This window comes from Macrobrachium rosenbergii, chromosome 11, assembly GCF_040412425.1.
Source record: "Macrobrachium rosenbergii isolate ZJJX-2024 chromosome 11, ASM4041242v1, whole genome shotgun sequence".
NCBI classification, from domain to species: domain Eukaryota; kingdom Metazoa; phylum Arthropoda; class Malacostraca; order Decapoda; family Palaemonidae; genus Macrobrachium; species Macrobrachium rosenbergii.
In genome coordinates, this window is record NC_089751.1 from 14,226,803 (window position 1) to 14,252,570 (window position 25,768).

The 25,768-nt window shown below is 39.1% G+C and overlaps 1 protein-coding gene across 2 annotated transcripts in view; it reads left to right on the plus strand.

Annotated features, from left to right (window-relative positions):
• Positions 1–25,768, plus strand: part of LOC136843172 (microtubule-associated protein futsch-like) — a 103,707-nt gene that overhangs the window by 39,793 nt on the left and 38,146 nt on the right. Inside the window, exons 7-9 of one of the 2 annotated variants that reach the window (XM_067111242.1) lie at positions 6,748–6,829; positions 16,755–17,148; positions 20,030–21,216. In XM_067111242.1, coding sequence (XP_066967343.1) covers positions 6,748–6,829; positions 16,755–17,148; positions 20,030–21,216 — 1,663 coding nt within the window. Of the gene's footprint in view, positions 1–6,747; positions 7,094–16,754; positions 17,149–20,029; positions 21,217–25,768 lie in introns of both variants that reach the window. The other variant, XM_067111241.1, reaches the window with a different exon arrangement.

The following is a 25,768-nucleotide window of genomic DNA, read 5'->3' on the forward strand; positions in this document are numbered from 1 at the left end:
TAACCGGGGACTGCCTGTAATGTGTTATAAATTTGCAACTGGGAATTCTAAGATTCTGGCCTTGTTCTAGCATTTGCTAATGGGCTGCAAATTATAAACTAAAAAGGAATAAATAGTGGGAGTTTAAGGTTGCCAGAGAGATACCATGTGTAATTAAATGTTATTTTATTTACAATTTACATACTAAATTCAACAGCAAAGGCATACAGGGCATCCCTTGATAAATAATAATATAAATGAATGGTTGAATTACTCTACTGTGGGGGAATCTTGTGCCCAGATAAAGTAGGAATGATGTGAATACTGGAATTCGTTCCAGATACCTTAATTTATGAACTGTAGCAGCAGGCTCTTCTGTGTTGATTCTGTGCAATTTGTGTCAGGAAAGAAACTTGTAATAAGCACACAACATGGGTCATCAGCTCCTGTAAGCAGAGAGATGTTGAATGAGTGGAAATTCCCTCAAATTGCGTATCATATAGACATTAATAACAAGAGCAAGATTGGAGGTGGTTGTTAACCCTTAAACGCCTATTGGACGTATCAAACGTCGACTAAAATTGTCTGTTGGGTGCCGAGTGGACGTACCGTACGTCGACTACAAAAAATTTCAACCTTGGGTCAACTTTGACTCGACCGAAATGGTCGAAAAACGCAATTGTAAGCTAAAGCTCTAACATTCTAGTAATATTCAATCATGTACCTTCATTTTGCAACAAATTGGAAGTCTCTAGCACAATATTTCGATTTATGGTGAATTTTTGAAAAAAACTTTTTTCTTACGCATGGGCGGTAACTCAGCCAAAAATTTCATAAATTCTTTCATCATTTTGTCGTAATTTTTGCACTGTTCTATATTAGCCGTTACATAAAGTTTTATATATGAAATGTGCGGAATTTCATGTACAATACAGCAAAATACAACCCATGGTTGTAGCTTTTATCAGTTTGGAAATATTTTCATATAAACCATGATAACTGCCAAAATTTCAACCTTCGGTCAATTTTGACTCGACCGAAATGGTAAAAAAACGCAATTTTAAGCTAAAACTCTTACGATCTAGTAATATTCAATCATTTACCTTCATTTTGCAACCAATTGGAAGTCTCTAGTACAATATTTCGATTTATGGTGAATTTTTGAAAAACTTTTTCATATGTCCGCCAGAAATTCTTTAATCACGTTAGTCGTAATGTTTGCACTGTTTTATATTAGTCGTTACATAAAGTTTTATATGTGGAAATGTGCGCAATTTCATGTAGAATACAACAGAAAAAACTCATGGTTGTAGCTTTTATCAGTTTTGAAATATTTTCATATAAATCACGATAACTGCCAAAATTTCAAGCTTCGTCAACTTTAACTCGACCGAAATGGTAAAAACGCAATTATAAGCTAAAACTCTTACATTCTAGTAATATTCAATCGTGTACCTTCATTTTGCAACAAACTGGAAGTCTCTAGCACAATATTTCGATTTATGGTGAATTTCTGAAAAAACTTTTTTTCTTACGCTCATGCTGTGCGTAACTCTGCGAACATCTCAGAAATTCTTTCGTCATGTTGTCGTAATGTTTGCATCGTTTTACATTAGTCGTTACATAAACTTTTATATATAAAAATGTGTGCAATTTCATGTAAAATACAACAGAAAATAGCTCATGGTTGTAGCTTTTATCAGTTTTGAAATATTTTCACATAAATCACGATAACTGCCAAAATTTCAACCTTCGGTCAACTTTAACTCGACCGAAATGGTAAAAAACGCAATTGTAAGCTAAAACTCTTACATTCTAGTAATATTCAATCGTTTAACTTCATTTTGCAATAAATTGGAAGTCTCTAGCACAATATTTCGATTTATGGTGAATTTTTGAAAAAACATTTTCCTTACGCTCTTGCTGTAACTCGGCCGAACATCTCAGAAATTCTTTCGTCTCGTTGTCGTAATATTTGCACCGCTTTATATTAGTCGTTACATAAAGTTTTATATATGAAAATGTGCGCAATTTCATGTAGAATACAACAGAAAATAGCTCATGGTTGTAGCTTTTATCAGTTTTGAAATATTTCCATATAAATCACGATAAATAGAAAAAATTCGACTTTCGGTCAACTTTAACTTGACCGAAATGGTCGAAAACTGCAATTGTAAGCTAAAACACTTACAGTCTAGTAATATTCAATCAATTAGCTTCATTTTTCAACAAAGGGGAAGTCTCTAGCACAATATTTCGATTTATGGTGAATCTTTGAAAAAAACATTTTTTTACGTCTGCGCGTTACGAATTCATGCATCATTTTGTGATAATATTTTCTCTGTGTTGCTTTGATCATTTTAAAATTTGTTATATACCAAAATCATCGCAATTTAGTGTACAATACAACTAAAGAAAAATACTCATTAGCTTTAACCGTTTTGCTTACAGTGCGATTTGTATACAATTATATACGAGTTTTTTTTTTTCGCTGTCATATATTCCAATATTTATATATGATAATGATATTTTTTTTAATTTCTGATGGTTGCATACTAAACTTCAGGCAATGACAAAAAAAAATGAGCCAAAATGAACTCTTAATCTTAAAAACTAAGCGTGCTGTGATTTTTTGAAAAAAACTTTTTTTCCGCTTCGGCGCTAACTCACCGAATGCCGCCGGCATACGGGAGACATTTTTGTAAATAGGGCTTCGGCGTTAAAGGGTTAATTCACTTATATATATCACTGTCAAAGGGATAATTACTCATTAATTGACTGAGGTCAGAGGGGGCACTTAACGTAAATTCACCGCACTTGAAGAGAACACGGAAGGGAATAGATAAGATGAGAAGTTTGAGACAGTAAAGGGCGAACTCCTTTCGATTTCCAGATGTACCTTTTGCAATTTGGCTATGCTTTAGCTAAGGATGAGTGCATCAGATGTGAGCAGGTAGAATCATTGGTTGCTTAACTTCAGGGCATCAATGGAGAGATTGGATCGCCCTTTTGAGGAGTCCTGGGGAGGGTTTTGAAAGGGCTCTGATTCTGATGATGGCTAGCTTAAGACTGCTTTCTTGTCTTCAAACAACACTGTCCTTTTGGCTCATAGTATGCCTTGGGGCTATGCCTTGCCTTGTATGGCCTGGAAATGCAAAAGAAGTTGCCAGCAGAAGGAAGCAGGAAAACAAGAAAGGCTACAAGGCATGAGGAGGTGTTCTCTCTCGGGACAGATTAATAAAGGGGAAAAGATAGATGTGAACCCTCAAACCCTTAAAGTTCCCTGTGCTACTCAACATTGTTTGGTTGTTTAAAATAGGAATATTTCAGTTTCTTAACAGGCATAAGGCCCTGTATTCATTACGAATATAATGAAATATTCATTCACAATTACTACAATAACATTGCCTTATAGGATTTACTCATCAGTACTTCTCAACTCAATTAAGGCCAAACTAAATGGGTACCCATACTATATGTTTCTCGCTCTATTAATCCAGACAAGTTGTTGTGATACATATTAATTATCAAAATTTTCACCTATTACATAAATTCCTGTGGCCATTAGTATTTGTGTAAAATAAAGGGGATCAGTCTGTCCAAATATTTCATACCACATAAATTTTAATCAGATAAACAATTCCTGCTATTTTACATAAAGTTACACTGTTACAGTCACTGTCATATCCATTATCTTTCCATAATGTTAGCTGGTTAATATTAGGTAGAGGGTAGAGGAGTTAATAGAAATACAGTTGACCCCCGCTATTCTCGGACTCACGATTCACAGACTTGCCTATTCTCAGATTTTTCTGTGGAACCTATCTATAAATTACTCGCGGGAAACTCACCTATTCGTGGATTTTTTCATAGATCAATATTTCGTATTTTCATATTATTTTCGTGACTTAATACTGTACAGGCAGTCCCCCAGTTATCGGTGGGCTCGGTTATCAGCGATCAGGTTTTATGGTGCTTGTTTAATGATGAAAATTGGCAATTTTCGGCACTGAAACTTGCCAATTTCCAGTTGGCAACTTTTGGTGCTGAAAAGTGCCGAAAATCACCGATTTTCGGTTATTGTCATGCCGTCAGAACTGAACCTCCGCCGATAGCCGGCGACTGCCTGTACTTTAATTACATATAGATTTTTTGATAAAATAATGACTTACAGTACTAATTTTCAAGTATGAAATTTAATAAGATTAAATAATGACATTAAATAATAAAAATAATAATTCTCTCTCTCTCTCTCTCTTACTGAGATGAGAGAATTTTTATGCATATGTAATATGTATGTTTATTTGTTTTGTATGATAAACGATTTACTAATTTTCAAATGTTAATGTAAACACAGCAAAATATCAGTTCATTAAAGAAAATATATAGTGAATTAGTAAGATTTTAGTTCAATGAATTTTTTCCCTCATCTTTTTCCCAATCTTGTCCAAAAGCTTTCGAGCGAGGGGGGAGGGTGTAACCTGTCAAATATGTCAAATAACTTGACATATTGACCAGAAGGGTAGAAAGTGTTATCCACTCTTGGTCAAATATATGTTGCCCACTCAGTGGTCTCTCTCTCTCTCTCTCTCTCTCTCTCTCTCTCTCTCTCTCTCTCTCTCTCTCTCTCTCTCTCTCTCTCTGTTGTTGGTTGGAAGGGAAGGGTTAGAAGTACATATGTACGAGGGTAAGTCAAAAAGTTCCAGGAAAAATTCAATATACTCTTTATTTAAGGAAATTCAAACATCATTTTTCTACATATCTACCATCTAACTCTATACACTTTTCAAGGCGCTGTTTCCACCTCTGCAACCCTTCTTTGTAGAAATTTGGGGCCTTTCTATTAAACCATGTTGAAACTGCATGTTTAGCAGCATCCAAAGATTCAAACCGGACTCCTCTTAAGTGTTCCTTGAGTTTTGGGAACAGGAAAAAATCTGAAGGAGCAAGATCAGGACTATAAGGAGGATGTGGAAGAGTTTCCCACCTAAATTTCCGTAGGACTTCTCTTGCAACCCTTGATGAATGTGCTGGAGCGTTATCATGATGGAACAAAATTCTGCGGTGCAACTTTCCTCGACGTTTTTAGCCAATGCAGTCTTCAGTTTTTGCAAAACACCTTTGTAGTAGTTCCCGGTGATTGTTTTTTTGTCCTTCAAGGAAATCAATCAAAATCACTCCTTTGGAGTCCCAAAACACTGTTGCCATAACCTTCTGGGCAGATCTAGCCACTTTGAACTTCACTGGTGCAGCTGAACCTCTTGGTAACCATTGCTTTGATTGAATTTTACTTTCTGGGTCATATTGATGGATCCAAGTTTCATCTCCAGTAACAATCCGGTCAAAAAACTCTGATTCATATGATTCAATCTTCGTTAAAACTGCAAGAGAAAGTTCAGCTCTTTGATGCAGTTGGTCTTCGCGCAACGCTTTTGGGACCCAACGTGCTGAAAGTTTACTCAAACCACGATTTTCATTTAAAATTGAAAATGCGGAACCATGGGAGATCCCAGTTTCATTAGCTATCATATCGATAGTAATCTGACGATCTTCATCCACTAGATTCTGCACCAAAGCCACAATTCTTTAATTTTTTGCAGTCGATGGTCTTCCCTCTCTTGGGTTGTCTTTGAGGTCCTCCCGACCATCCTTAAATCGCTTTATCCAATCATAAACAACTGATTTTGATGGAGAAGGATCTCCATAAACTTGTTGCAAAGCTTCAATAATTTTTCCTGGTTTCCAATCAAGCTTGGTCAGGAACTTGATGTTAGCTCTCATCTCAAAATTTTTATTTTCCATGGGTTCAAGAAGTTACTTTTCTGAAGCAGATGTTAACACCACGGTAGCAAGAGGATGACTGAGGTAACAAGTCTATATGGATCACTACATCACAGATAATTGTTTACCAAATATTTGGGTTGTTTCATTCCTGTGTAAATACATCATTCAACAATTTTTCCTGGAACTTTTTGACTTACCCTTGTATATATTTTTAAAGGTAAAATGTTTGAGGTGATTTGAAATGATATTAATATCATTTGAAAGATTAATACTACAGTAATAGGATAATAGTTTAAGGTGTATTTGATGTAGGATGATACTTTAAGTATACATTTGGTATTTGAACTTTCAAGATGGCAGTTATAAACGTGTTTAGAGGGGGTTTTAAGTATTCGCAGATTTTAGCTATTTGCTGGTGCTTGTGGTACATATCCCCTGTGAATAAGGGGGGTCGATTGTAGAAGTAAAAGTATATTACATATAAAATAAGTATTGGATCAAATGAAAGGAAAGCGTTTTTAATTTGAGCTAAGTGGTTATGGACTCAGAAGAAGAAAAGATCTAAAGTAGGCATAAAAAATTACTTGGAAATAGTAAGTTAATGAGGATATATGTATGAAATGTTTATTTGAGAATATTCTTAATTTGAACTTAGAAATGTGAAATGTTGAAAAAACAACAAATGGAGAAAAATTATGTTCAGTTATGTTAAATTTTGAATATAATTATTCTCCAGTTTGTGGTTTTTTCAAATTTCAAAGTTCAATACTGATCTGTTATCATCAAGTATATAACATTTATTGGAATTTGTATGTGATGAAGTGTGTCAAGCTCTTTCCTTTAAGAACAGAAGCTTACCCATACTTTTACATGTATTTTATGTGATGATTTGACCATTATTTTCCCAGTAGAATACCTCATACTTGAATTATTGGTTTGAATTTTGGAGAAATTATAGTGATTTTGATATAATTTTATTTTCAGAAAATCCTGAAGAATTTATATGAAAACACTGCCCTCCATGAAAAGATAGCAGAGAATATCAATAAAGGATTGAATACCCAGGGTAAGTTGTTTGGTGTTTTTAACTCTAGTGCTTCAAATGCTGGGATAATCTCAAATTCGGAATCTGCTTTTGGGCCTGAAGGAACACACCTGAGCAACGATAGTAGTCATCTTCAAAATGAAACTGTTAAGGACAGAAGGCTGTCAGGAGATGGCACTTTGGGAGATGTGGCTCTAATTAAGGAACTTGATCACATAGTCTCTGGCATCATAACAGAAACAACATCTGACCCAGTGTTTGAAAACCTTATTGAAGAAGTTTTTGGTATGTAACATTTTGAGCCACAGATTTTCTTTGTTATCAATATGATATACTTTGTGTGATCACTCATATTTTTATTTGTTCCTACACAAGTACAAACCTTTGTTCTTTACATATGTATTTAGCTTGCCATCACAAGCTGGAAGAGCCATTCAAACATATTGACAAGGTAGTAAACTACTGACAGGTTGGTGGAAGCCTGCCCGCCTGTCAGTCTGCACTCCAATTTGCTTCTGGTTGCCATCAATTCGACAAGTCTTTCATGACTCTCAGCCCGACTTTTGCCGTTTGAACTTCTGTGGATTTAACTTGAGTATTCCTTTTTCATTTTTAGTTGTTGACTGTGTATGTATTGCAATTTTCAAACCTAACAGTCAAATAAGTCTTCCTTCAAGGGCACGTAACAGCTTTTGGTAGTTACACAACAGCTGTATCAAAATATTTCTTAACTCAGAGAGAGAGACTTATGTAAGCCTGGGGAAACAAACAACTTTGTGAGCTTTGCCACTGGTAATAAACCAGTTTTCTCTTCTCCTTATAATGAACCCTCCCGGTGGCTACAGCTCCCTAAACCAGATTTCTCACCTTGTTAGAGTGCTTAGAGCTACGCCGCTCAGAAATTATATTGAAATATTAAAGTGATATTGGAATGATATTACAATATTAAAGTGATATTGAAATGTTAAAATTATAAAGTGATATTGAAATGTTAAAATGAGGGGGCATCTGTGGTGTTTGAACTATTAAAATAGGCAATTATAAGCATTTTTAGAGGGGGTGTCAAGTATTCACAGATTTCTGGTATTTGCAGGTGGTTGTGGGCCCTATCCCCGCGAATACTGAGAGTCGACTGTAGTGCATCAATCCTTTGTGTGTCTCATTGGCTTCCCATTTTCCTGGTCTATGGACCAGGTTTATAGGCAGCAACAAGTTTGGAGTATTCTCCCTGCTTTTCTATGGTTGGATGACTGTGGTAACAGGTAATCACTTCAACCCTTCTCACTGCAATCCTTCTTGATAGCACAGATGGGTTTGCGTGGCTTGTTTGCATGGACCATTTGCTTTTGTTACCTGACCTACGAGTCTTGTTAGGTTTGCTGATGGTTCAGTTGTATTCTCCGTATGTTTCCTTGGTTGGGCGAGAGGGGTGATAGGGAAATACTTTGACTCTTTCCCAGCAATCATTCAAGATCGCATGGGGAAGAGTTTGCGTGGCCCATTCGTGCTGCTTGTTTGGTTCCCGAGTTCTTGGTTTTGAATTGGGTTTTTGGGCAGTGATGAGCTGGTTTTCCCAGTCCTTCCATGTTTGGATGGCCTTGGTAACAGGATAGCATTTCTTCCCTTCTGTGTGTGGCTCTTAGGGGCTGTTAGAGAGAGGCTATCACAACCCAGTTGTGCAGCTCAGGCACTGTCGTTAGTTCTGAGCTTTGGATTTTGATGCTCGGTAGTGACGGGTATTGTGGAGTTTTTCCATCACCTCTGATTTTGCTCTTTCAATACTTTAGAGTGGAGGAAGAAGGCTACTGTGTCATGCTCTGCCTGCAGGAAGTCTTGGTAGAGTTCCAGCATTCTGTCCTTTTATAAGGAGGAGGATTGGTTTGGCTCATGCTTTTGTACCATTGTACCGGCAGTTTGGTGTATGGGTGCAACTGTTAACCTGGGGCTGGCTGGTCCCTAGGGTACCAGTCCAACCAATCCAGTCAAGGCTCTTGGACCACTGGTCCTGGACCCCCCTGTTGCTACCCTTGCTCCATGCATGGGTGCAACTGCTACCCAGGTTGACTGGCCTGGGCTACCCATGCTCTACACATGGGTGCAACTGCTACCTGGGGTTCCTTGGAACCTAGGGGTGCTGGTCTGGTCTAGCTAGCCAGGCTATCTAGGCCAGCCACGGTACCTATACTGCTGGTACAGGATCCTTGGCTTGCAGGGGTCCACGGGAAATGTCATCTAGAGTGAGTTAGGAGCCATTTCTCCCTTCCTTTCTTTTCTGTAGAAGTCTTGTCGTCTAGAAAGAAAGGTTTTGGCACAATCATGGATAGCCCTTGCACACGTTTTTGTGAGTGAGTACTCTCTCCATGACCCTTGGGTTTGTTGTTAGCTTGGTTTGATGACCGTTCACAGCCCTGTTCACCTGCAGGAAGCCTTGCCTCTACTAGACTGGTCATGGGTTCAAGGGACTGTTCCCCCCTTTTTCCCCCCTCTTTCTTTGGAGGTTTCTGAGAAACATTAGCAGGATAAACATTGGGATTAGCATAGGAAGCTTTCATGAGTTCTCCTGAACTTTTTCATGAGGAAGTATGTACTACAGTCACACCCCTAAGTTACACGAGGTTAGGTTCCGGAGCCCCTCGCACAAGGTGAATTTTCGTATAAGTTTGGCATGGTCTTTAAAAATGCCAATAAATGTTTATTTCTAGAGTTTAAGTACTAAATATGATCCTAATCATGCTCCCAAAGTATTAAGCCAACTTTTAAATGAACTAAAGTTAGTGTAATTTTATTTAAAATTTAGCTTATTACCCATAAGAAAGAAATAAATGGTTGACATAAAAATTGAGTACTGCACAGTTTCATAATAGTGCATTTGCAATACTAATGTTACCCCTAATTCATGGGATGCCATTTTCTTTTTCACTTAGAGCAAAAGACGTTTTCTTTGGGTCACTAGGTAAAATTCATGCGTCACAGTCATAACAAAGGTACAGTTCGAATAACGAAATAAAATAACGAAAACATGTACACTCGGCAAGGAAAGTGGGGATACAGTTTTTTTAATCTTCGGACATATATTGCTAATTAAAGCGACATCTGGCAACTTTAGAAGGGGGAGGAGCTTCAGTTTTAATGTGTTTGCTTTTTGCTTGACCTCCTATAACTTTCAATCATATTCTACGGTTCTGAAATCACTGATACTTAAATGCAGTAGTAAGCTTTACAGTATTAGTTCAAGTTGTAATTTACAGCGACAGTTCTGAGCAAAATAAACATTTTTCAACATAACCTACCAACTAACCTTACACAAATGAATTTATAACACCACAATGAACGGAATGCTTGCGTAATGGGAAACGCGATCTTCCATAATGAAATCAAGAGTTAAATTTGAGCAATGTCCAATGAAAAACATGGGGAACAATAAAGGAACGAATGCAATGTTATGATGAGAGAGAGAGAGAGAGAGAGAGAGAGAGAGAGAGAGAGAGAGAGAGAGAGAGAGAGAGAGAGAGAGAGAGAGAGAGCCTAGGCCTATATGTAGAGCTACTCATTTCATTATTTTTTTTTTTTTTCATTTAGAGATTGAGCGATACTATACTTGTATAGTATGTTTTAGCAATGGAGAGAGAGAGTTGCTGTTGTGTAAGCCTAGGCCTATATGTAGAGCTACTCATTTTATTTTATTCTTTAAGAGAGTGAGCGATACTATATTTGTAGAGTATGTTTTAGCAATGGAGACAGAGAGAGAGAAAGAGAGAGAGAGAAACTATGGCAACGTCAAGAAACATCCAGTTACTTGTGTTTTCCCGCTACTCCGCACATCATAGAGAACGCTCTTGCGGATTTAAATAAATTTGGTCAACCTACCCTAGGTGTCACATCATTTACTGCCATTAATTCCAGCTGACCTTTAACACCGTGAAATATAAATATGAATGTGTAAAAATTAAATAAATTATCATTACCTCGTATGATGATGCAATAATAAGCCTGTTCATAACGGAAAACGAGTAAATATTGCCGTTCTGATAAACAGTACTACACCGAGATATCCATACACTATCTTTTAGATCTCTATGAACAAAGTCATCTGAGAAATTCTGATTACTTCGGACATCCATGGTGGTTTTAAGTATCTGAACGTTTTGGTTGTGCAGATTTAATATATATAATATAATTTGCATTGTATTTTCATATTCTAGAGTAAATTTGCCGAGAGTATGTGTTTTCTGTAAGAAAAAAATTAAAATTCGATGAACGAAATCTAATGAAAACTGTATCCTCACTTTTCTTGCCGAGTGTACATAATGTTTGTAGAAGGTAGTACATTACAGGCAAAATTCAGTCAATTTAAAATTATATACTGTACAGGTAATGATGTACAGAGAAATAATAAGTTGTAAAAATATGTTTGAGCGCTAACTACGAATGAGAGAGAGAGAGAGAGAGAGATACTGTAATACAGTAACTGTACTGCACTGCTTTTGTATTGTATTTATGTGCAAATATATAAATACAAATTTTCCATTCTGATTTTACACCTAAAAACACGAGAACTTATAAAATAGTACTTAAAAATTAAGCACACTTTCTGCAGGGGTATCATCTTTGAAAAGTGCAGTAACTAAGGGTATCACATCTTGTAAAAGTACACTAACTGAACATGCTGTAATTACGTGCACATACAGATTGCACCAGCACTTTTCTCCGAGGTTAACAGAGTAATTTTCAAAGAATGACACTTACACAACTCTTAGTTACATCTCTGATATTACATTAACGAATTCATTTTATCAAATGAGCGCGACTGAACAACCTCATCTCAAAGACTTTTCGAATGGACATAATACTTGTGTGACATTTATGTACAAAAATATAAATATAAAATTTCCATATCGATTTTATAGTTAAAAGCATGAAAACTTATAAATGTACTTCAAACATTAAACAAACATTTTCTGGAGGGGTATCATCTTTGAAAAGTGCATAACTTTGCAAATAGGTATCACATCTTGTAAAAGTACACTAACTGAATGTGCTGAAATTACCTTTGCATCATATTTATGCATGTACAAAAATAAAAATAATACATTTTCCATACAGATTTTACACCTGAAGGCATGAAATGCATTTTTCATACAGATTTTACACCTGAAGGCATGAAATGCATTTTTCATACAGATTTTACACAAAAGCATGAAATGCATTTTTCATACAGATTTTACACATAAAAGCATGAAATGCATTTTTCATACAGATTTTATACATAAAAGCATGAAATGCATTTTTCATGCAGATCTTACACAAATGCATGAAATGCTTTTTCATACAGATTTTACACATAAAAGCATGAAAACTTGTAAATTACTTCAAAAATTAAACATAACCACTTCTGCAGGGTTTCTCGAGAATTTCGTGTCTGTGAAAAAATCGCGTATGCCCATCAGTTAGGTTCCAGTGAAAAGTTCGTGTGTGTGTGAATTCACGCAACTCGAATCGTGTAAGATCGAAGTATTACTGTACTTGGTTCTGCCTTTCTCTTTCAGAGACTTGCCAGATACCGCGATAATCAAGGTTCGTACCAGGGCACTGCCTTATCCTTTGGATAGTGGCCAAGACCTTTGGGTCTTAGTCATCTCGGCTCGACCTTGAATTCAAGCCAGCCCCCCTCAATTCCTAAGAAGTCCCTGGCTTCGAAAGAAGATCGCAGAACACATAGCCCTCTTCTTCCCTTCTGGGAAAGTGCGCATAACTGTGTCTCTTTCCACCCACTTTTCCATAAGGGAGGAGGGCAGACGGGAAGAGAGAAAGAAGTGTAGACTGGGCAGAAGTTCTCCTACTGCAGATGCCTGGATGAAATGAGACTTATTGAATCTCTGGAGCTGGCAGCGACATTGCAGAGACCTGGGAATGGATTCCTTCAGGAGAAGTATCTGTTTTCCTTGGGTCTTGGCAGTTCTTTTCATCAAACTTCCATCCTGCTTCGTCTTCCGTGCTCCCGATTCCTGAAATGCCAGCCCAGCTAGAGCTAATCGTCTTGGTATCCTGTCATCTTCCAGAAGCTTCCCCATGGTGGAGAATGAAGGAGGTCTGCTTCCATTCCTCCCTCCTTCTTTCCTCTTGGAAGTATGAGGAAAGAGTTAGGCTAATGCTTGACTAAAGGAACCTTCGAATATGTTTGCATATTCCCCTCACATCGTGTCTACTTCTGGATTCACCAATCGAGGAATAGGCACGCACTTGTAAGACTTTGTCTTGAAGGCATGTGACTGAGACAATTAGTACCTTCTCATCAACATCCTGAACTCAAGGCAGCCTTTTTGCCTTCCAAGAATTCAGGATGAATTTTGCGACACTCACTGGTTTCGTTGAACAACAAAACCACAGTAGTGGCATATGTCGACAAACAAGAGGGAATCGTTTTTTCCTCCTGCTTCATCTGTCGACATTTGCAGGTACTCGAGTGTTCTATAGTTCACTTGATAGCTCAATTAGCCAGATACATTCCCAGTGGGGATGTATTGATAGGCGAGCTAGGCCTCGGGTTTGAGTGATCGTGATGGAACGTGCTCATCACTCTTTTCCTCACAAAGATTCACGAAGAGACTGCTCAACTGAGAGATCCCTACCGTCTTTCTGTTGCCTCCTTGTGTTGGTAGTTTTCTCGCTCCTTCGTACCAGACCCAGTGGCTGCTATGGTGAGGCATGCTGTCTTTTTGGGAAAAATCAATATCTATGTGTTTCCCTCCTTATTTGTCTGTTTCGCTAGGGGTTCACAGGCATTGCTCACCCCGAGTTACAGACAAATGCTGGAAGACTTCGCCTTTCGCCTGATCTGATAGCTCTGCTTCCAAGGCATCGAGAAGAGTTCTGCTTGACCCAACCTCCTGTAGCAGCTACACAAAAAGCAGTTCTTCAGGCAGTACATCCCTGTGTGTTCAGGATTGGGAGACCTTCCAGCTTTCCTTGCAAGCATAGGCTTTCTCGCTGAGCGGCAGCGGATATAGCTGGATATCTCTTGAAGTCCTCTGCAACACTGTCCCAGGGACTGGATCCGTCTTCGCTAGCTGGTGACGTTGCGGAACTTCTTCCTGGGTCAGAGTTGCTCTTCAAGTCTGGACTTCTTTGTCTTCTCTGCCGAGGGTTGCTTCTGTCCATTTCAGTTGTGAAGAAAGTAGGCCCTGGCTACCTAGTCTTCTATCTGAAGTAGCCTTTTTCTCCTCAGTCGAGATTTAGGTATGAATGAGAAGCTTCTTCGATCTTGCTGTCCCAGGGAACTGTTCCCTGGGTGGCATATGACTTGTTTAGGGTTCCTGTCCTGTGCTCTGCATCCACCCTTATGAGAGTCATTGGACAGAGATGTGCCCTCTTAGGAAACATCTCTCATCTCGTTCTGGCCTTGGCGTAGAAGGTGGAAGAACAGGTGAACGGGGATCAATACCTCGACTCCTTCTCGGATGTTGTAAGTGGACTCTGAATCCATCGGCATCTGTTGTCGGGTTTGAGTCCTTCTTGTTCCCCTCCTCCTTGGACTTTGCATCGATGATCCAGATCAGTCATTACCTTGTCCTATTAGGGAGCTGTGGTACTTTCCGAAAAGGCTCGACATTTCTAACCTGGATGTCATCGACGTTTTCACTAGTACTATCTCTCTCGAGGAAGAAGTGCCTAAGACATATCCTTCTCCTGGCTTCATGAAGCGATTGAAGGAGGTACTCGGCAGCTGGCGACAACGATACCGGTACTTTCCACCCAAGAGCTCACGAAGTCAATAGCTTGGCTGGTCCATCCCTCACATTCTGGAAGATTCTGTCGGTCTGGAAGCAAGATGTCTCGTAAACCACACTCTTGTGTTCTTCCTGTGGTCTTGCCCACAGGCCCTTGGAACCTTTTGTCCTTGGCCCTGTGGTGGCTGCTCAGTAAGTTGTGTTTTTCTTACCAAACTCCTTCAAGAGGACTAGTAGCATCTCGCCTAAGGTGTTGGTTCTGGAAATAAGAAGTATACCGAGAGTGACTGGCCTCTCCTTCTCCTCCTTCCCTGTCCTCCTACTTCTCCTTCGGGATGAGAATAGGACTCGAACCAACTTGCTGGATCTGGTGTCTGATGCGGTAAGACCGCAAATCGAGCACCCGTTCTATGTTTCTTCTAGAATCACAGAAGCAGTTCTGCTCCTTCCTCTAGCAAGGGGAGGAAGGAGAGACTGGCAATAAGGGAACCCTATCTAGGGTTTTCGTTACTGCCTCCGACTCAGATTCTTCCTAGCAGATTTTGTACATTTCCTCACTCATGCAAAAGGTCCAGTTCTGACATTTGATCTTGCAGTTCCTACACTCTGATCAGTATGTCAGAGGCATGGTACTCTTCTTCGCTCTGTCGACCAGGAGGAGTAGCCCGGGTGTGCAGAACTCCAGTCAGTTCAAGAGACTCACTCAGATTCCTCCCTCCAACCAGTGAGTCGTCCTAATGTAAAGGACCGATGGTTTGTATATTGTGTCAGAACAAATCACAGTTTTTAAAAGTAAATTGTATTTTTCCTAACTATACAAACCTGAGGCCCTTTACATTACATTTTATGCCCGCCACAAGCCACCCCTCAATCTGAACCTTGGCCGAAAGGCAAACTGGAATGTTTACATCCGGGCAGGTGGGTATTCCCTGCCTACCTGATGGTAGTTACTGACTAACCACCTTGTTCAAGAGTTTAATGGCTGTATCCAGCTTCGCCGTAAGTAATTGCTAATGTAAAGGACCTCAGGTTTGGATAGTTAGCAAAAATACAATTTACTTTTAAAAATTGTGATTTTTTAAGTATTTTTATGCCACTGCATAGAGCAATCATTCAGCTGAAAATTGAAATAAAATTAAGCAGTCTGCCTTGAAAACTGAGTTACGCATCTTTGAACAAAAAAAGGTATATAGTAAACATCTTTTGCATGCATTGCGTGAGTGACTGGCACTTTTCGTGCGAAAAATGTGACGCTACTTTGTCATGTATTTTTTCATATTTTCTTTGCTATAATTATAATTTTTGCATTGCAATAACTAGGTAATTTACCTGGGTGTGCTATGGATAAACAACGAAGACTTTATTGTAAATATTTTTTTTGGTAAATTTTTTGTGTTGGGGGGGAGGGGGAGTGTAAAATTTTCTTGTATCGTAATTTCTACTCATTATTCAACCAACATGAAAGTTATTTTGGTGCGATTGTTATGTCATTTTGTAGAATAATTATTTGGCTGCAAAATGAAACAGAATTGAGTGGCATACCTTGAAAATTGTCGGAGCTACGCACTTTTGAACAAAAAAAGCTACAAAAAATTTCATGCTTACCGCTCTAGTCACTGCCACTTCCCACAGACATAATTGTTTATAAGAGTCATAATCAAAAGGGTTAATGGTCCAGATGTGTAGCATCTGCTACATCCCATATTTGCATGATGCTAGAGGTGTGGGGTACCCCCCTCTGCTCCTAATCAGATCAAGAAGGTAACACCTAGGTTGGGCAAACCTACCAGTCAGTTCAGAGAGTACCCAGATTCCTCCTATCAGTGGGTAAGTCTCTTAGGTAAAGAACAGAGGTTTGTATTTTTGTAGGAACAAATAGCAAATTTTAAAAGTAATTTGTATTTTTCCTAATGTACAAAGCTTAAGTTCTTTATATTAATAGCCCACCTCAGCCACCCTTGACTCTGTTATCTGGGCCAGAAGGCAAAGTGGATTGCAGACCGACAGGTGGGCAGGGCTTCCCCCTGCCTGTCAGTAGTTTACTACCTTGTCAATAAGCTTGAATGGCGGTTCCAGCTTACATCCACAAGCTAGATCCCTTTGTAAAGAATTTCAGGTTTGTATGTTAGGAAAATTACAAATTAATTTTAAAATTTGTCATATTTGCCCAGCATCCAAAGCTGGTATTTTATTGTAATTCTTTTTCTTACATTGTTTAGGTACAAGTTCAAATCCTCCTTTGCCATCCAAGAAATGTGGATCTTGTCAGCCTGGCCAAGATCCTACTGTAGATGTTATGAGTACTAACTCCAGACCCCTATCTACCCCTATCCCTCCATTACTCATATCGGATAAAGTGACATCTTCACGAAGTAATTTCTGTAACATGCTACACTCTCCTGCAAGTTCCTCCTCTCTACCAGGGTTTCCAACATTAGATAGTCAGTCAAGTTCAAATTCTCAGCCACCGATGCAAGCTGCTGAAAGCAACTGTGACCAGATTTTAACCAAGAAAATTTCATCAAAAAAGAATTCTTCAAGATTGCAAGTGTCAGAAAAAGGAGAGAATATCATCAGCAGTGCTTTATCAGTGAGAAGTTCGCCTAAGTTCAGGTAGGCAACTTTTTAAATATTGTAATATTTCTGTGGTAATTTTCACAGTATTATTCGTGTTATAATGTGTTAATTAGCCATGAGGATGTATAATCACTTAATGTTGACTTTGAGGCAAATTTAATTATTGATCATCCTCAGACAGGTTATTATACAGTAATATCTAGATATCTAAATTAATAGAGCCAAGGCCCTGTTAGATAAGGTCAAATAAAACTTTATGGGAATAAAACGGCAGCTCTGCACCCATACTCCCTCGGCCTTGTCAGTACTGCATTACCTTTTTTTTTCCTCTTGTATGTAACACTACTGACAACAGTAACAGGTATCACTTTTTTTTGGGATAAATCTTGCCTACTGTTAAAAATAGCTTATGTCCTTGCGCTGTAGGTGAGTCGGCATTCAAACAAAAGATCGAGTAGCTGACTAGATGACAGTCTAGTACACCTGTTCTCCTCCAGATGTGTTTCGAATGTTAGCTCTTGTCAGAATTCTCCTTGTTGCCGTTGTATATAGGCATTTGTTGGTGTTTCATGGTTTTGGCTGTACATTTATTTTTCCTAGGATACCTTCCCTTCCACTGGAATCAAGGCTAAAAATGTCAAGTTCTGCAGGAATGATTACTGTGTGAGCAGGATGCTGATTTTTGAGTAGATACACATATATCTATTCTCTGGTTTGATTTTGGAGTGTCCTTCTCTTAAAAGAGTTTCCTGCCAAGGCCAAAGAGTCTCTTCTACCCTAACTTGTATCTTCTGGGGATTCCTGAGGTATCTTCAATAAAATATACAAAAATATATAATCAAGCAGTAAAAACAATATAATACTTTTAAAATAAGTACTAAGCCCAGCAATTCAGCATCACTCCCAGGGAAGTAACACTGTGGGCTCTACATGTGCAAGCACAGTTTTGAAAAATTGCAGTAATATAAAAAAAATTTTAATAGTGAATGTAAGGTTGTATAACATTTAATTTTTAATATTTTCCAAGAGTGAATATTGTTTAGGTGAAAAATTGTATGGTATATCAAACCATAATATGGCAACTAGGGATACCAGTAAATTACTGTAGTTTCAGAATTTTTCAGTTTTGAACATTCTTAAACTGTCTGGCCAGAATACTCACCACTTGTGCCTGTTGTGATCCCCTCAGAATACAATTAAGGACCTCTTGATGGGTCATGACCCACCCACTTATATCCTTGGTTTTTGGCCATTGATGTTTGCCATTGAAATATGTGGTTGCACCATAAAAGTATTTTTAAGAAAATGTAAGTGATAATAGTAGGATGGGAATACGTGATTTGCAGAGTAGATGAAAGGACAGTATAGTGTGGTCATTGTATCTATAAACCTTATTTTTGCAAAAGGTTTAGATGAGAGTATCTATGTAAGCTGTATTTGAATGGGAGTGAATGAGTTGAAAAAGGTCTTGGGTAATGGAGTATAAAGGGTTGAAAGGGTGAGATATGTAGTCACAAAATTAAAGTAAAAATATAATTGGAAGGAAGGCAATGGATCAAAGTGTATTAGGTAGTTTAGCCAGAGGATGATGGCTGATAGGTTGATGAAGAGTGTTTAATTTCAAAGGTAGGTTATATTATTTGGAAGAGGTGTTGGAATGGATTGTAATTATTCAAGGAGCAAGAAAATATGCACAAGATACAGGTGAGTGCCATAGTGCTCATTGCATTCAGGGCTTTGCTGATGAGCCGCCTTTGTCATGTATGAAGCAGTTGATGTTGGGAAAGTTTCCTGTATAGAGAGTTTGTTCATGATCTACCAGTTAAGGATGAATGTGGCTCTGAAAATGTGATTGCTTTTCTCAGGAGCCAGCCTGTATTGGAGAAAAGTATACCTTAGTTTAACCAGACCACTGAGCTGATTAACAGCTCTCCTAGGGCTGGCCCGAAGGATTAGACTTATTTTACGTGGCTAAGAACCAATTGGTTACCTAGCAACGGGACCTACAGCTTATTGTGGAATCCGAACCACATTATGCCGAGAAATGAATTTCTATCACCAGAAATAAATTTCTCCAATTCTTCATTGGCCAGCCGGAGAATCGAACGCAGGCCCAGCAAAGTGCTAGTCGAGAACGATATCGACCAGCAAATTGCTTAAAGATTATAATTTAAGATTTTTAAAAATCGTTGCTGTATTTTATAGTTCTATTCAAAGCTCTCTTAATGGGGGAATGGAGTTGGGAACAGGAGAGGCTTGGGTGGGTTTTGAAGAATTTGGTCCATGAAACACCTGTGGATTGTTTTATATATAATGAAAATACAAGTATAAGCTGGAGAAATTTGACTCAGAATGGACTCATCCATGAGTTTGTTGTTTGTTATTTTGTATTTTGATTCTTTTCCATGAGTTTGTTGTTTGTTATTTTGTATTTTGATTCTTTAGGAATGATTATGCTTTTTATCCTTCCCAGTCCTGTATGAGTAGTGCAGGATAGAAACACCCAGAAAAGGCTTATTAAAAACAGGGTTCCTGAATAGGGATTAAGCTGAGGAGAAGAAAAAAAGATTCAAAGCTAGTTTATTGATAATTAATCTTTCATTTGTATACGAACATTCTGTTTTATAGTTTTCCTTATTTAGTTAATAACTTTTCTGAGCCTGTTTTTAAAATAAATGTGTGTGCATTGTGAAAAATAATAAAATCGTATAATATAAATGGTAATTACTATCTCTTGTTAGAAAGATTATTATTTTGTGCACATTTGTACACTAAAGCTGAAATTTAATTTCAGATCATAATTACACTAAGAATCGTAAGTAGTTTACATTGGAAATACATTGAGAATTTTTGAGTAATTATTGAAACTTATATCTTTTAGGGGCCAAGAAGTATCTTAATATTTACTCCTTTTCAGGCAAGAGGAATCTGATTGTACTTCATCACCACAGTGCAAACCAGATTCTGGTTCTTTGAATGTGGATAAAAATAACTACTCCAAAGAGTGTTTCATTTTAAGCAAAACTAATTCATCATCTGATAACTCCAAGACTCAAAGAAAAGAAAAACAAATGAGGAAGAAACAAAAAACAAAGGATGATGAGAAAAAACTGGGAGATCAGTTAATTGAAGAGTTTGCTCAGTTCCAGTCATCTCGTCCAGACAGAATCAGTGAAAGTGAAGGGAGCATTGAATGTGAAAAGTCAGATGTTTCAGTCACTGGAGAGGAGATTAGTGGTGTTAGCAGTCCAGAATATGTTTCGTCTCCTGTAAGTAAGACAGTTGATTCACCAGCTTCTGAATGTGCATTAAGTGTTTCAAGAAAACTATCTGGTGGCCATGATAGCATCAGTGCTTCTCCAAAGGGATCTCCAAAAAAAACTGAGGCTGAGATTGTGTCCACTGAGGCAGATAGTGATGTTATTGATGGCTCCAGATCAGAGGATCTCCCAAGAATTACAAGTAATAAAGAACATACAGTTTCAGTTCAAGATTGTGCTGAACAGACATCTGTTGATGGTAATTCTCAGATTCCTTTCCTTGTGAATGAATCACATGATAATGAGTTTGACAATATACCATCCTCAGATGCAGGTGAAAAGAATTCACAATTATTGGCTCAAAATGCACCTATCACCATCAAGAGTTCAACAATTCCAGGCCTTTTTGGTTGTAGCACAGTTAATGTATATGAAGATAACCATCACCCTGCAGAAGGTAATGATTACTATACTCTTACAAATCTTGAGCCAGTAAACCCCCATGGGTATGTTGTTAATGGAGAAATCCATCAAGACTACTTGGTTTATTCATCAGCAGACAACATAAATCTGGAAGGGTCTTCCCAATATGTTTATGAATCCAGTAATACCAGTAATGCCCAGGAACTGAGGAATGATTGTTCAAAAGTATCTCAACCTCTCATCACTAGTAGAGATGGCATTTGTATTAATGGTCAGTTGGTTGAAGCAGGTCCAGTGGTTCAACAAGGAGCTCAGATTGTGACAACCCCAAGGAAAAATACAACCACTATTCTCTTACCACCTATATCTCATGAAGAGATTGACAGTGGTTGTGTAATATCTATTGGAGTTGGAGATCTAGGTGAGTACTTGTATTTTTTTTTATTTCATCAGATCAATATTTTTCAAGTTGAGTGTGATGCTGTTTTTCTTTTTTTAGTTTAATAGTGTTGAAAATGTCCTATGATTTGGAAACTTTTGCCTTCTTAAGAATGATGATCTTCTAATGTTTCACATTGACAAAAAAGTATTTGTTCATATGAGGAACAAACCTGGGTCTTAGCATTAGGATAAATCTTCTGGTGCCGACTGGAAACTAGTAAAAAACAAGAATTGTTTATGAAAGGAATTGGTGGCATCCAGCATCCGTCATGGAGGTGAGATGGGAAGCGGGCAGTGACCTTATTACAATCCCTGTGACGTTTTAGTTTTCTTCTTACCTCCAATGAGAAAGGTCATTTCTTTCTCTCGTTCCTCTCTGTAGCCAGTTATTTTTGTCTTTGCCCATGTTTCTTGATTATGTTTATGTTCTGTGTTTTTTTAATGTGACTAACCCTTGCCCTGAGTGTTGTTCTTGGCCTCCTGTGCAATGGAAGAGATTTGCCAAGGAGAAGCAGCACAAGAGGAAATTGGAGGCACCATCTCGGGAAGGATTTTCTCCTCCTTCGATTGATGTTTCTCAAGTTCTTCATTGTTCTGCTTCTCCACTTGCTTCTCCTTCCTTGTCAGGTGTGTCTCCTTCTTTTTCTTCCATTGATTCGTCTTTGGAAGTTTTGGGAGAAGGATCTCTGAGTATGCCTCATGCTGCCCCGTCTCTCTTGGGTGGGAATGTTTCTCCTCCCGGGAGGGTGGTGGCAGTACCATCTTTTTCCTCTGTTTCGGGCTCAGGTGTGCAGAAGATCGGTTGTTTGGACTTCATTAGGCCTATCAAGGGTACCAACCTTAGATGGCCTGCTGTCCCTTTTCATTTCTTCACGCATCCCAGTGTTGACCGCCATGTCAATTCCCAACCCTCCCGGCCTCCACTCAACTGGGTCTCACACTAAGCCTTGTAGCGAGATGCCATTGGTTCTCTCTATGCATCATCCTGGTTCATCTCTCGTTCAGCCTACAGTTGCTCCAACAGCTCTTGTACAGTTCGTCTGCTCCTGTGACATCACAGCCTAGTTCTACTATGACGTTATTTGCGGCTGCTCTGTCTGCTTCCTCTTTCGTTCAGACTGTGCTTCACACTGTCGGCTTGGCCCTTCGAGAGAAATACAGCTGTATTCTTAAGGAGACGGCGTAGATCTCCTTCTTGGTCTTCATAGTCGTCTTTGTCGTCTGCCCCTCCTGATCGTGGTCTCTGCATCAGGAGGTGGCAAACAGGCTTTTTCATCTGTGTGGGAGACTGGTGATAGACCTCTTTGCTAGGAAGCTAGAGGTCTGTTGTTCAGTAGTTCCAGATCTCTTTGCCGTGGCAGAGGACGGCCTTCAACATCCTACGCCTTTCCCCCCCTTTTGCCTGATCTGTCATGTCCTGATCTTCTAACCTTGCACTCCTCTCTGTCAACCTCATGTAGAGCGATACCATCAATAATTAACATCCCTATCTCTTCACATTCGGAGACCATCCAGTATCTTCTGCAAGTGAAAGGCTTTTCTCACAGATCTGCAACACAGATGTTTGGTTACCTCAGAAGATCATCTTCAACCGTGTATAAGGGGAAATGGGCCATCTACTGTGATTGGTGTTGTCGACGGGGTTTCTCTCCACTCGGAACTTCTATTCAGCGGATAGCTGATTTTCTGATGTTCCTCAGAGCAGAAAAACACCTTTCTGTTTCTGCTATGAAGGGCTACAGGGCTGCCTTGGCATTGGTTCTTCGTTTGAAGGACTTGGACCTAGCTTCATCTTGGGAAGTCTCTGTGCTGCTCAAAAGTTTAAACAGTCTTGTTCTCCTAGAGAATTGAAACCTCCTACCTGGGATCTGACTCTGGTGCTAAGTAGTCTCACTCAAGCCCCATACGAACTATCAGACAGGAACTTGACCCTCAAGATGGTTTTCCTTCTAGCCTTGGCTTCTTTGAAGAGAGTGGGCGAACTCCATGGCCTAGCTTTTGATGTTAAACATACCAAGGGTTGGAAGTCAGTAGCATTAGAATTTGTCCAGGAATTCGTGGCTAAGACTCAAAACACCTCTGTTCATGATATCAGGTTTACCTCCTTTTCCATCCCTTCCCTTGGGGATTTTGTTAATGACGATCCAGATGGATTGCTCCTTTGCCCCATCAGAGCACTGCGTTGCTATCTAAAAAGGAATCAACATCTAAGACCTGGATGCCGAAGACTTTTTGTTAGTTAGTACGGGCTGGGTCAAGAGAGAAGTGTCTAAGAATACTGTTTCGTTTTGGCTTCGTGAAGTGATTAGGCATGCCTCCTACTTCACATCATCATTTTCTACTGGCAATACTGTGCATGCAAGAGCACATGACATTAGAGGACTAAGCTCCTCCTTGGCATTTAAGAACTTATCTGTTCACAGAATTTTGAATGCTGGTTCTTGGCTCTGCCAAACCACGCTCACTTTCTTCTGTCTACCCGTGGGATGTGGCCCACAGGTCCTTGGACACTTTTTCCTTGGGTCCAGTGGTGGTCGTTCAACATGTTGTGTAGCTCATCCAGTGCCCCTAGCGGGACAGTTTTGTTATCTTGCCTAAGATGATGGTAGGAAATTGAGGATGATTGAGATGACTGGTCTCTTTTCCTTCCCCCTATTTCCTTTCTTCTACCTACGGGCAGTAAGAAGATGGTTCCATCATACGCTGGAATGGGCCAGACACACGTGAGTGAAGTAGTGTTACTGTTAAATTGTTTTTATTCTACATGAGTAAACCTAGCAGTAGCAAACCCCTCCTCTCTCTAGCAAGGAGAGAGAGAGAGAGAGGAATGATAGCAAACGTATAGGTGGCTATCTTAGTTTGTTATCAGAACTTCCTGTAATGCAATGGATTTCTGCATTGGACTTAGCCCAGTAGTCTGACTGTTGGATACCCATATATCTAAGAGATCAGAGGCTTAGGTCTCCTTCTTTTGAGTTCTCTTCTTCAGGAAGTATGACCCGGTGCGCTGAACCCTCTTTCAGTTAACTATGGGCCGGAAGAAAAGTACGATGTCATGGGGTTGAAATAAGGTTGCTGCCCACTTCCATCCCACCTCTGCTACGGATACCAGATACCACCAATTCCTCCCCAGTTAAAAAAAAACTACAATTCACACCCCTATAAAGCCCATTAAAAAACAAAAGAAAGAGAGAAAAAAAAATGATCAGAACCACAGTTCATCACAGGAATTAACCTATAAGATTCCCAGTAACCTGCCTTTTTAATTTTAGATATGTGTCAGCCGAGGCACTCCTGTATTTTCATCTAGAACAAAAAATCTGTTCCCCTTCTTTACTTCTACAACCCGAAAAGGACCTTCAAATTTAGGACCTAGCTTATAGTTCAATTGATTCCTGACATTTATTTTTGCAAAAGCCCTATCCCCCACAGCAACTTTAAATTAAACTCTATCTGGCTTTGCATTGTGCCTATCAACCATATCCTGAGTTGTCATTTCAAGATTCGTAGCCAGACGCGCATATCTTTCTTTCGCAGTAGAGACTAGCGCTTTCACCGCATCCTCCCTTTACAGAATAGGTAATAAATCAAACGCGCCCCACGCTGGGCAACCAAACAGCGCTTCATTGTGAGACATCCCAATGGTACCACTAATCATAGAATTGATGCTATGCTGCACCTGTGGAATATATCGATCCCAATTTACATCATTGTCCCCTGCAGTCATTCTGAGAGCCTCAATTACCTTCCTATTTGCCCGTTCACATAGCCCATTAGCTTCTGGTCTATAGGAAATAATAGTGACTTTCCGAATGCCCATTACATCCGCAAGACACTCTTAACGTCTTGTTCACAAATTCTCTCCCATTATCTGTAATCAGTACCTCAGGAACCCCATAACAACAAATATATCCATTAAAGAATGTTTTATGCTTCAAAGGAAAATCTCTATGAACCTAGTTAATTCGTCAACAACCACCAGCAGGTGCCTGTGGCCATAACTAGATTCACAGGAATTGGGCACCAGGTCCATATGGACCCCAGGGAAAGGTCTGCTGGGAATGGGAAATGAACCCAATTCACAAGAAACGACCCTCGATGGCTTACACGCATTACAAACTAAACAGCCTCTCACAAAGTCTTCCACTGACGTGAGCATATTCCTCCAAAAGAATTGTCCCTGTGTATGCTGATAAGTCTTTTCAATACCCAAATGAAGACTGCCAGACCTACAGTGAACAATATCCAGAACCGTAGATACTAAACTCCTAGGAACAACTATTTGCATCGTATCACCCTTGTCCTCACTATTTCTCAGTCTGTATTTAATCATCCTAACTAACAAATAACCCTTTAACTCAAGCCTTGAAAAAGGCAACTTATAACCCTTCCTAACTAATTCCCCTCTAAGAAACGCTTTTGCGGCTGCCAAAATCTCATCCTCATCCTGTGTAGATTCTACCAAACTGATATCCCAGTCTATGCAATTTCCAAATACATAACATACATGAGTACCAGATGCATCAGAAAAA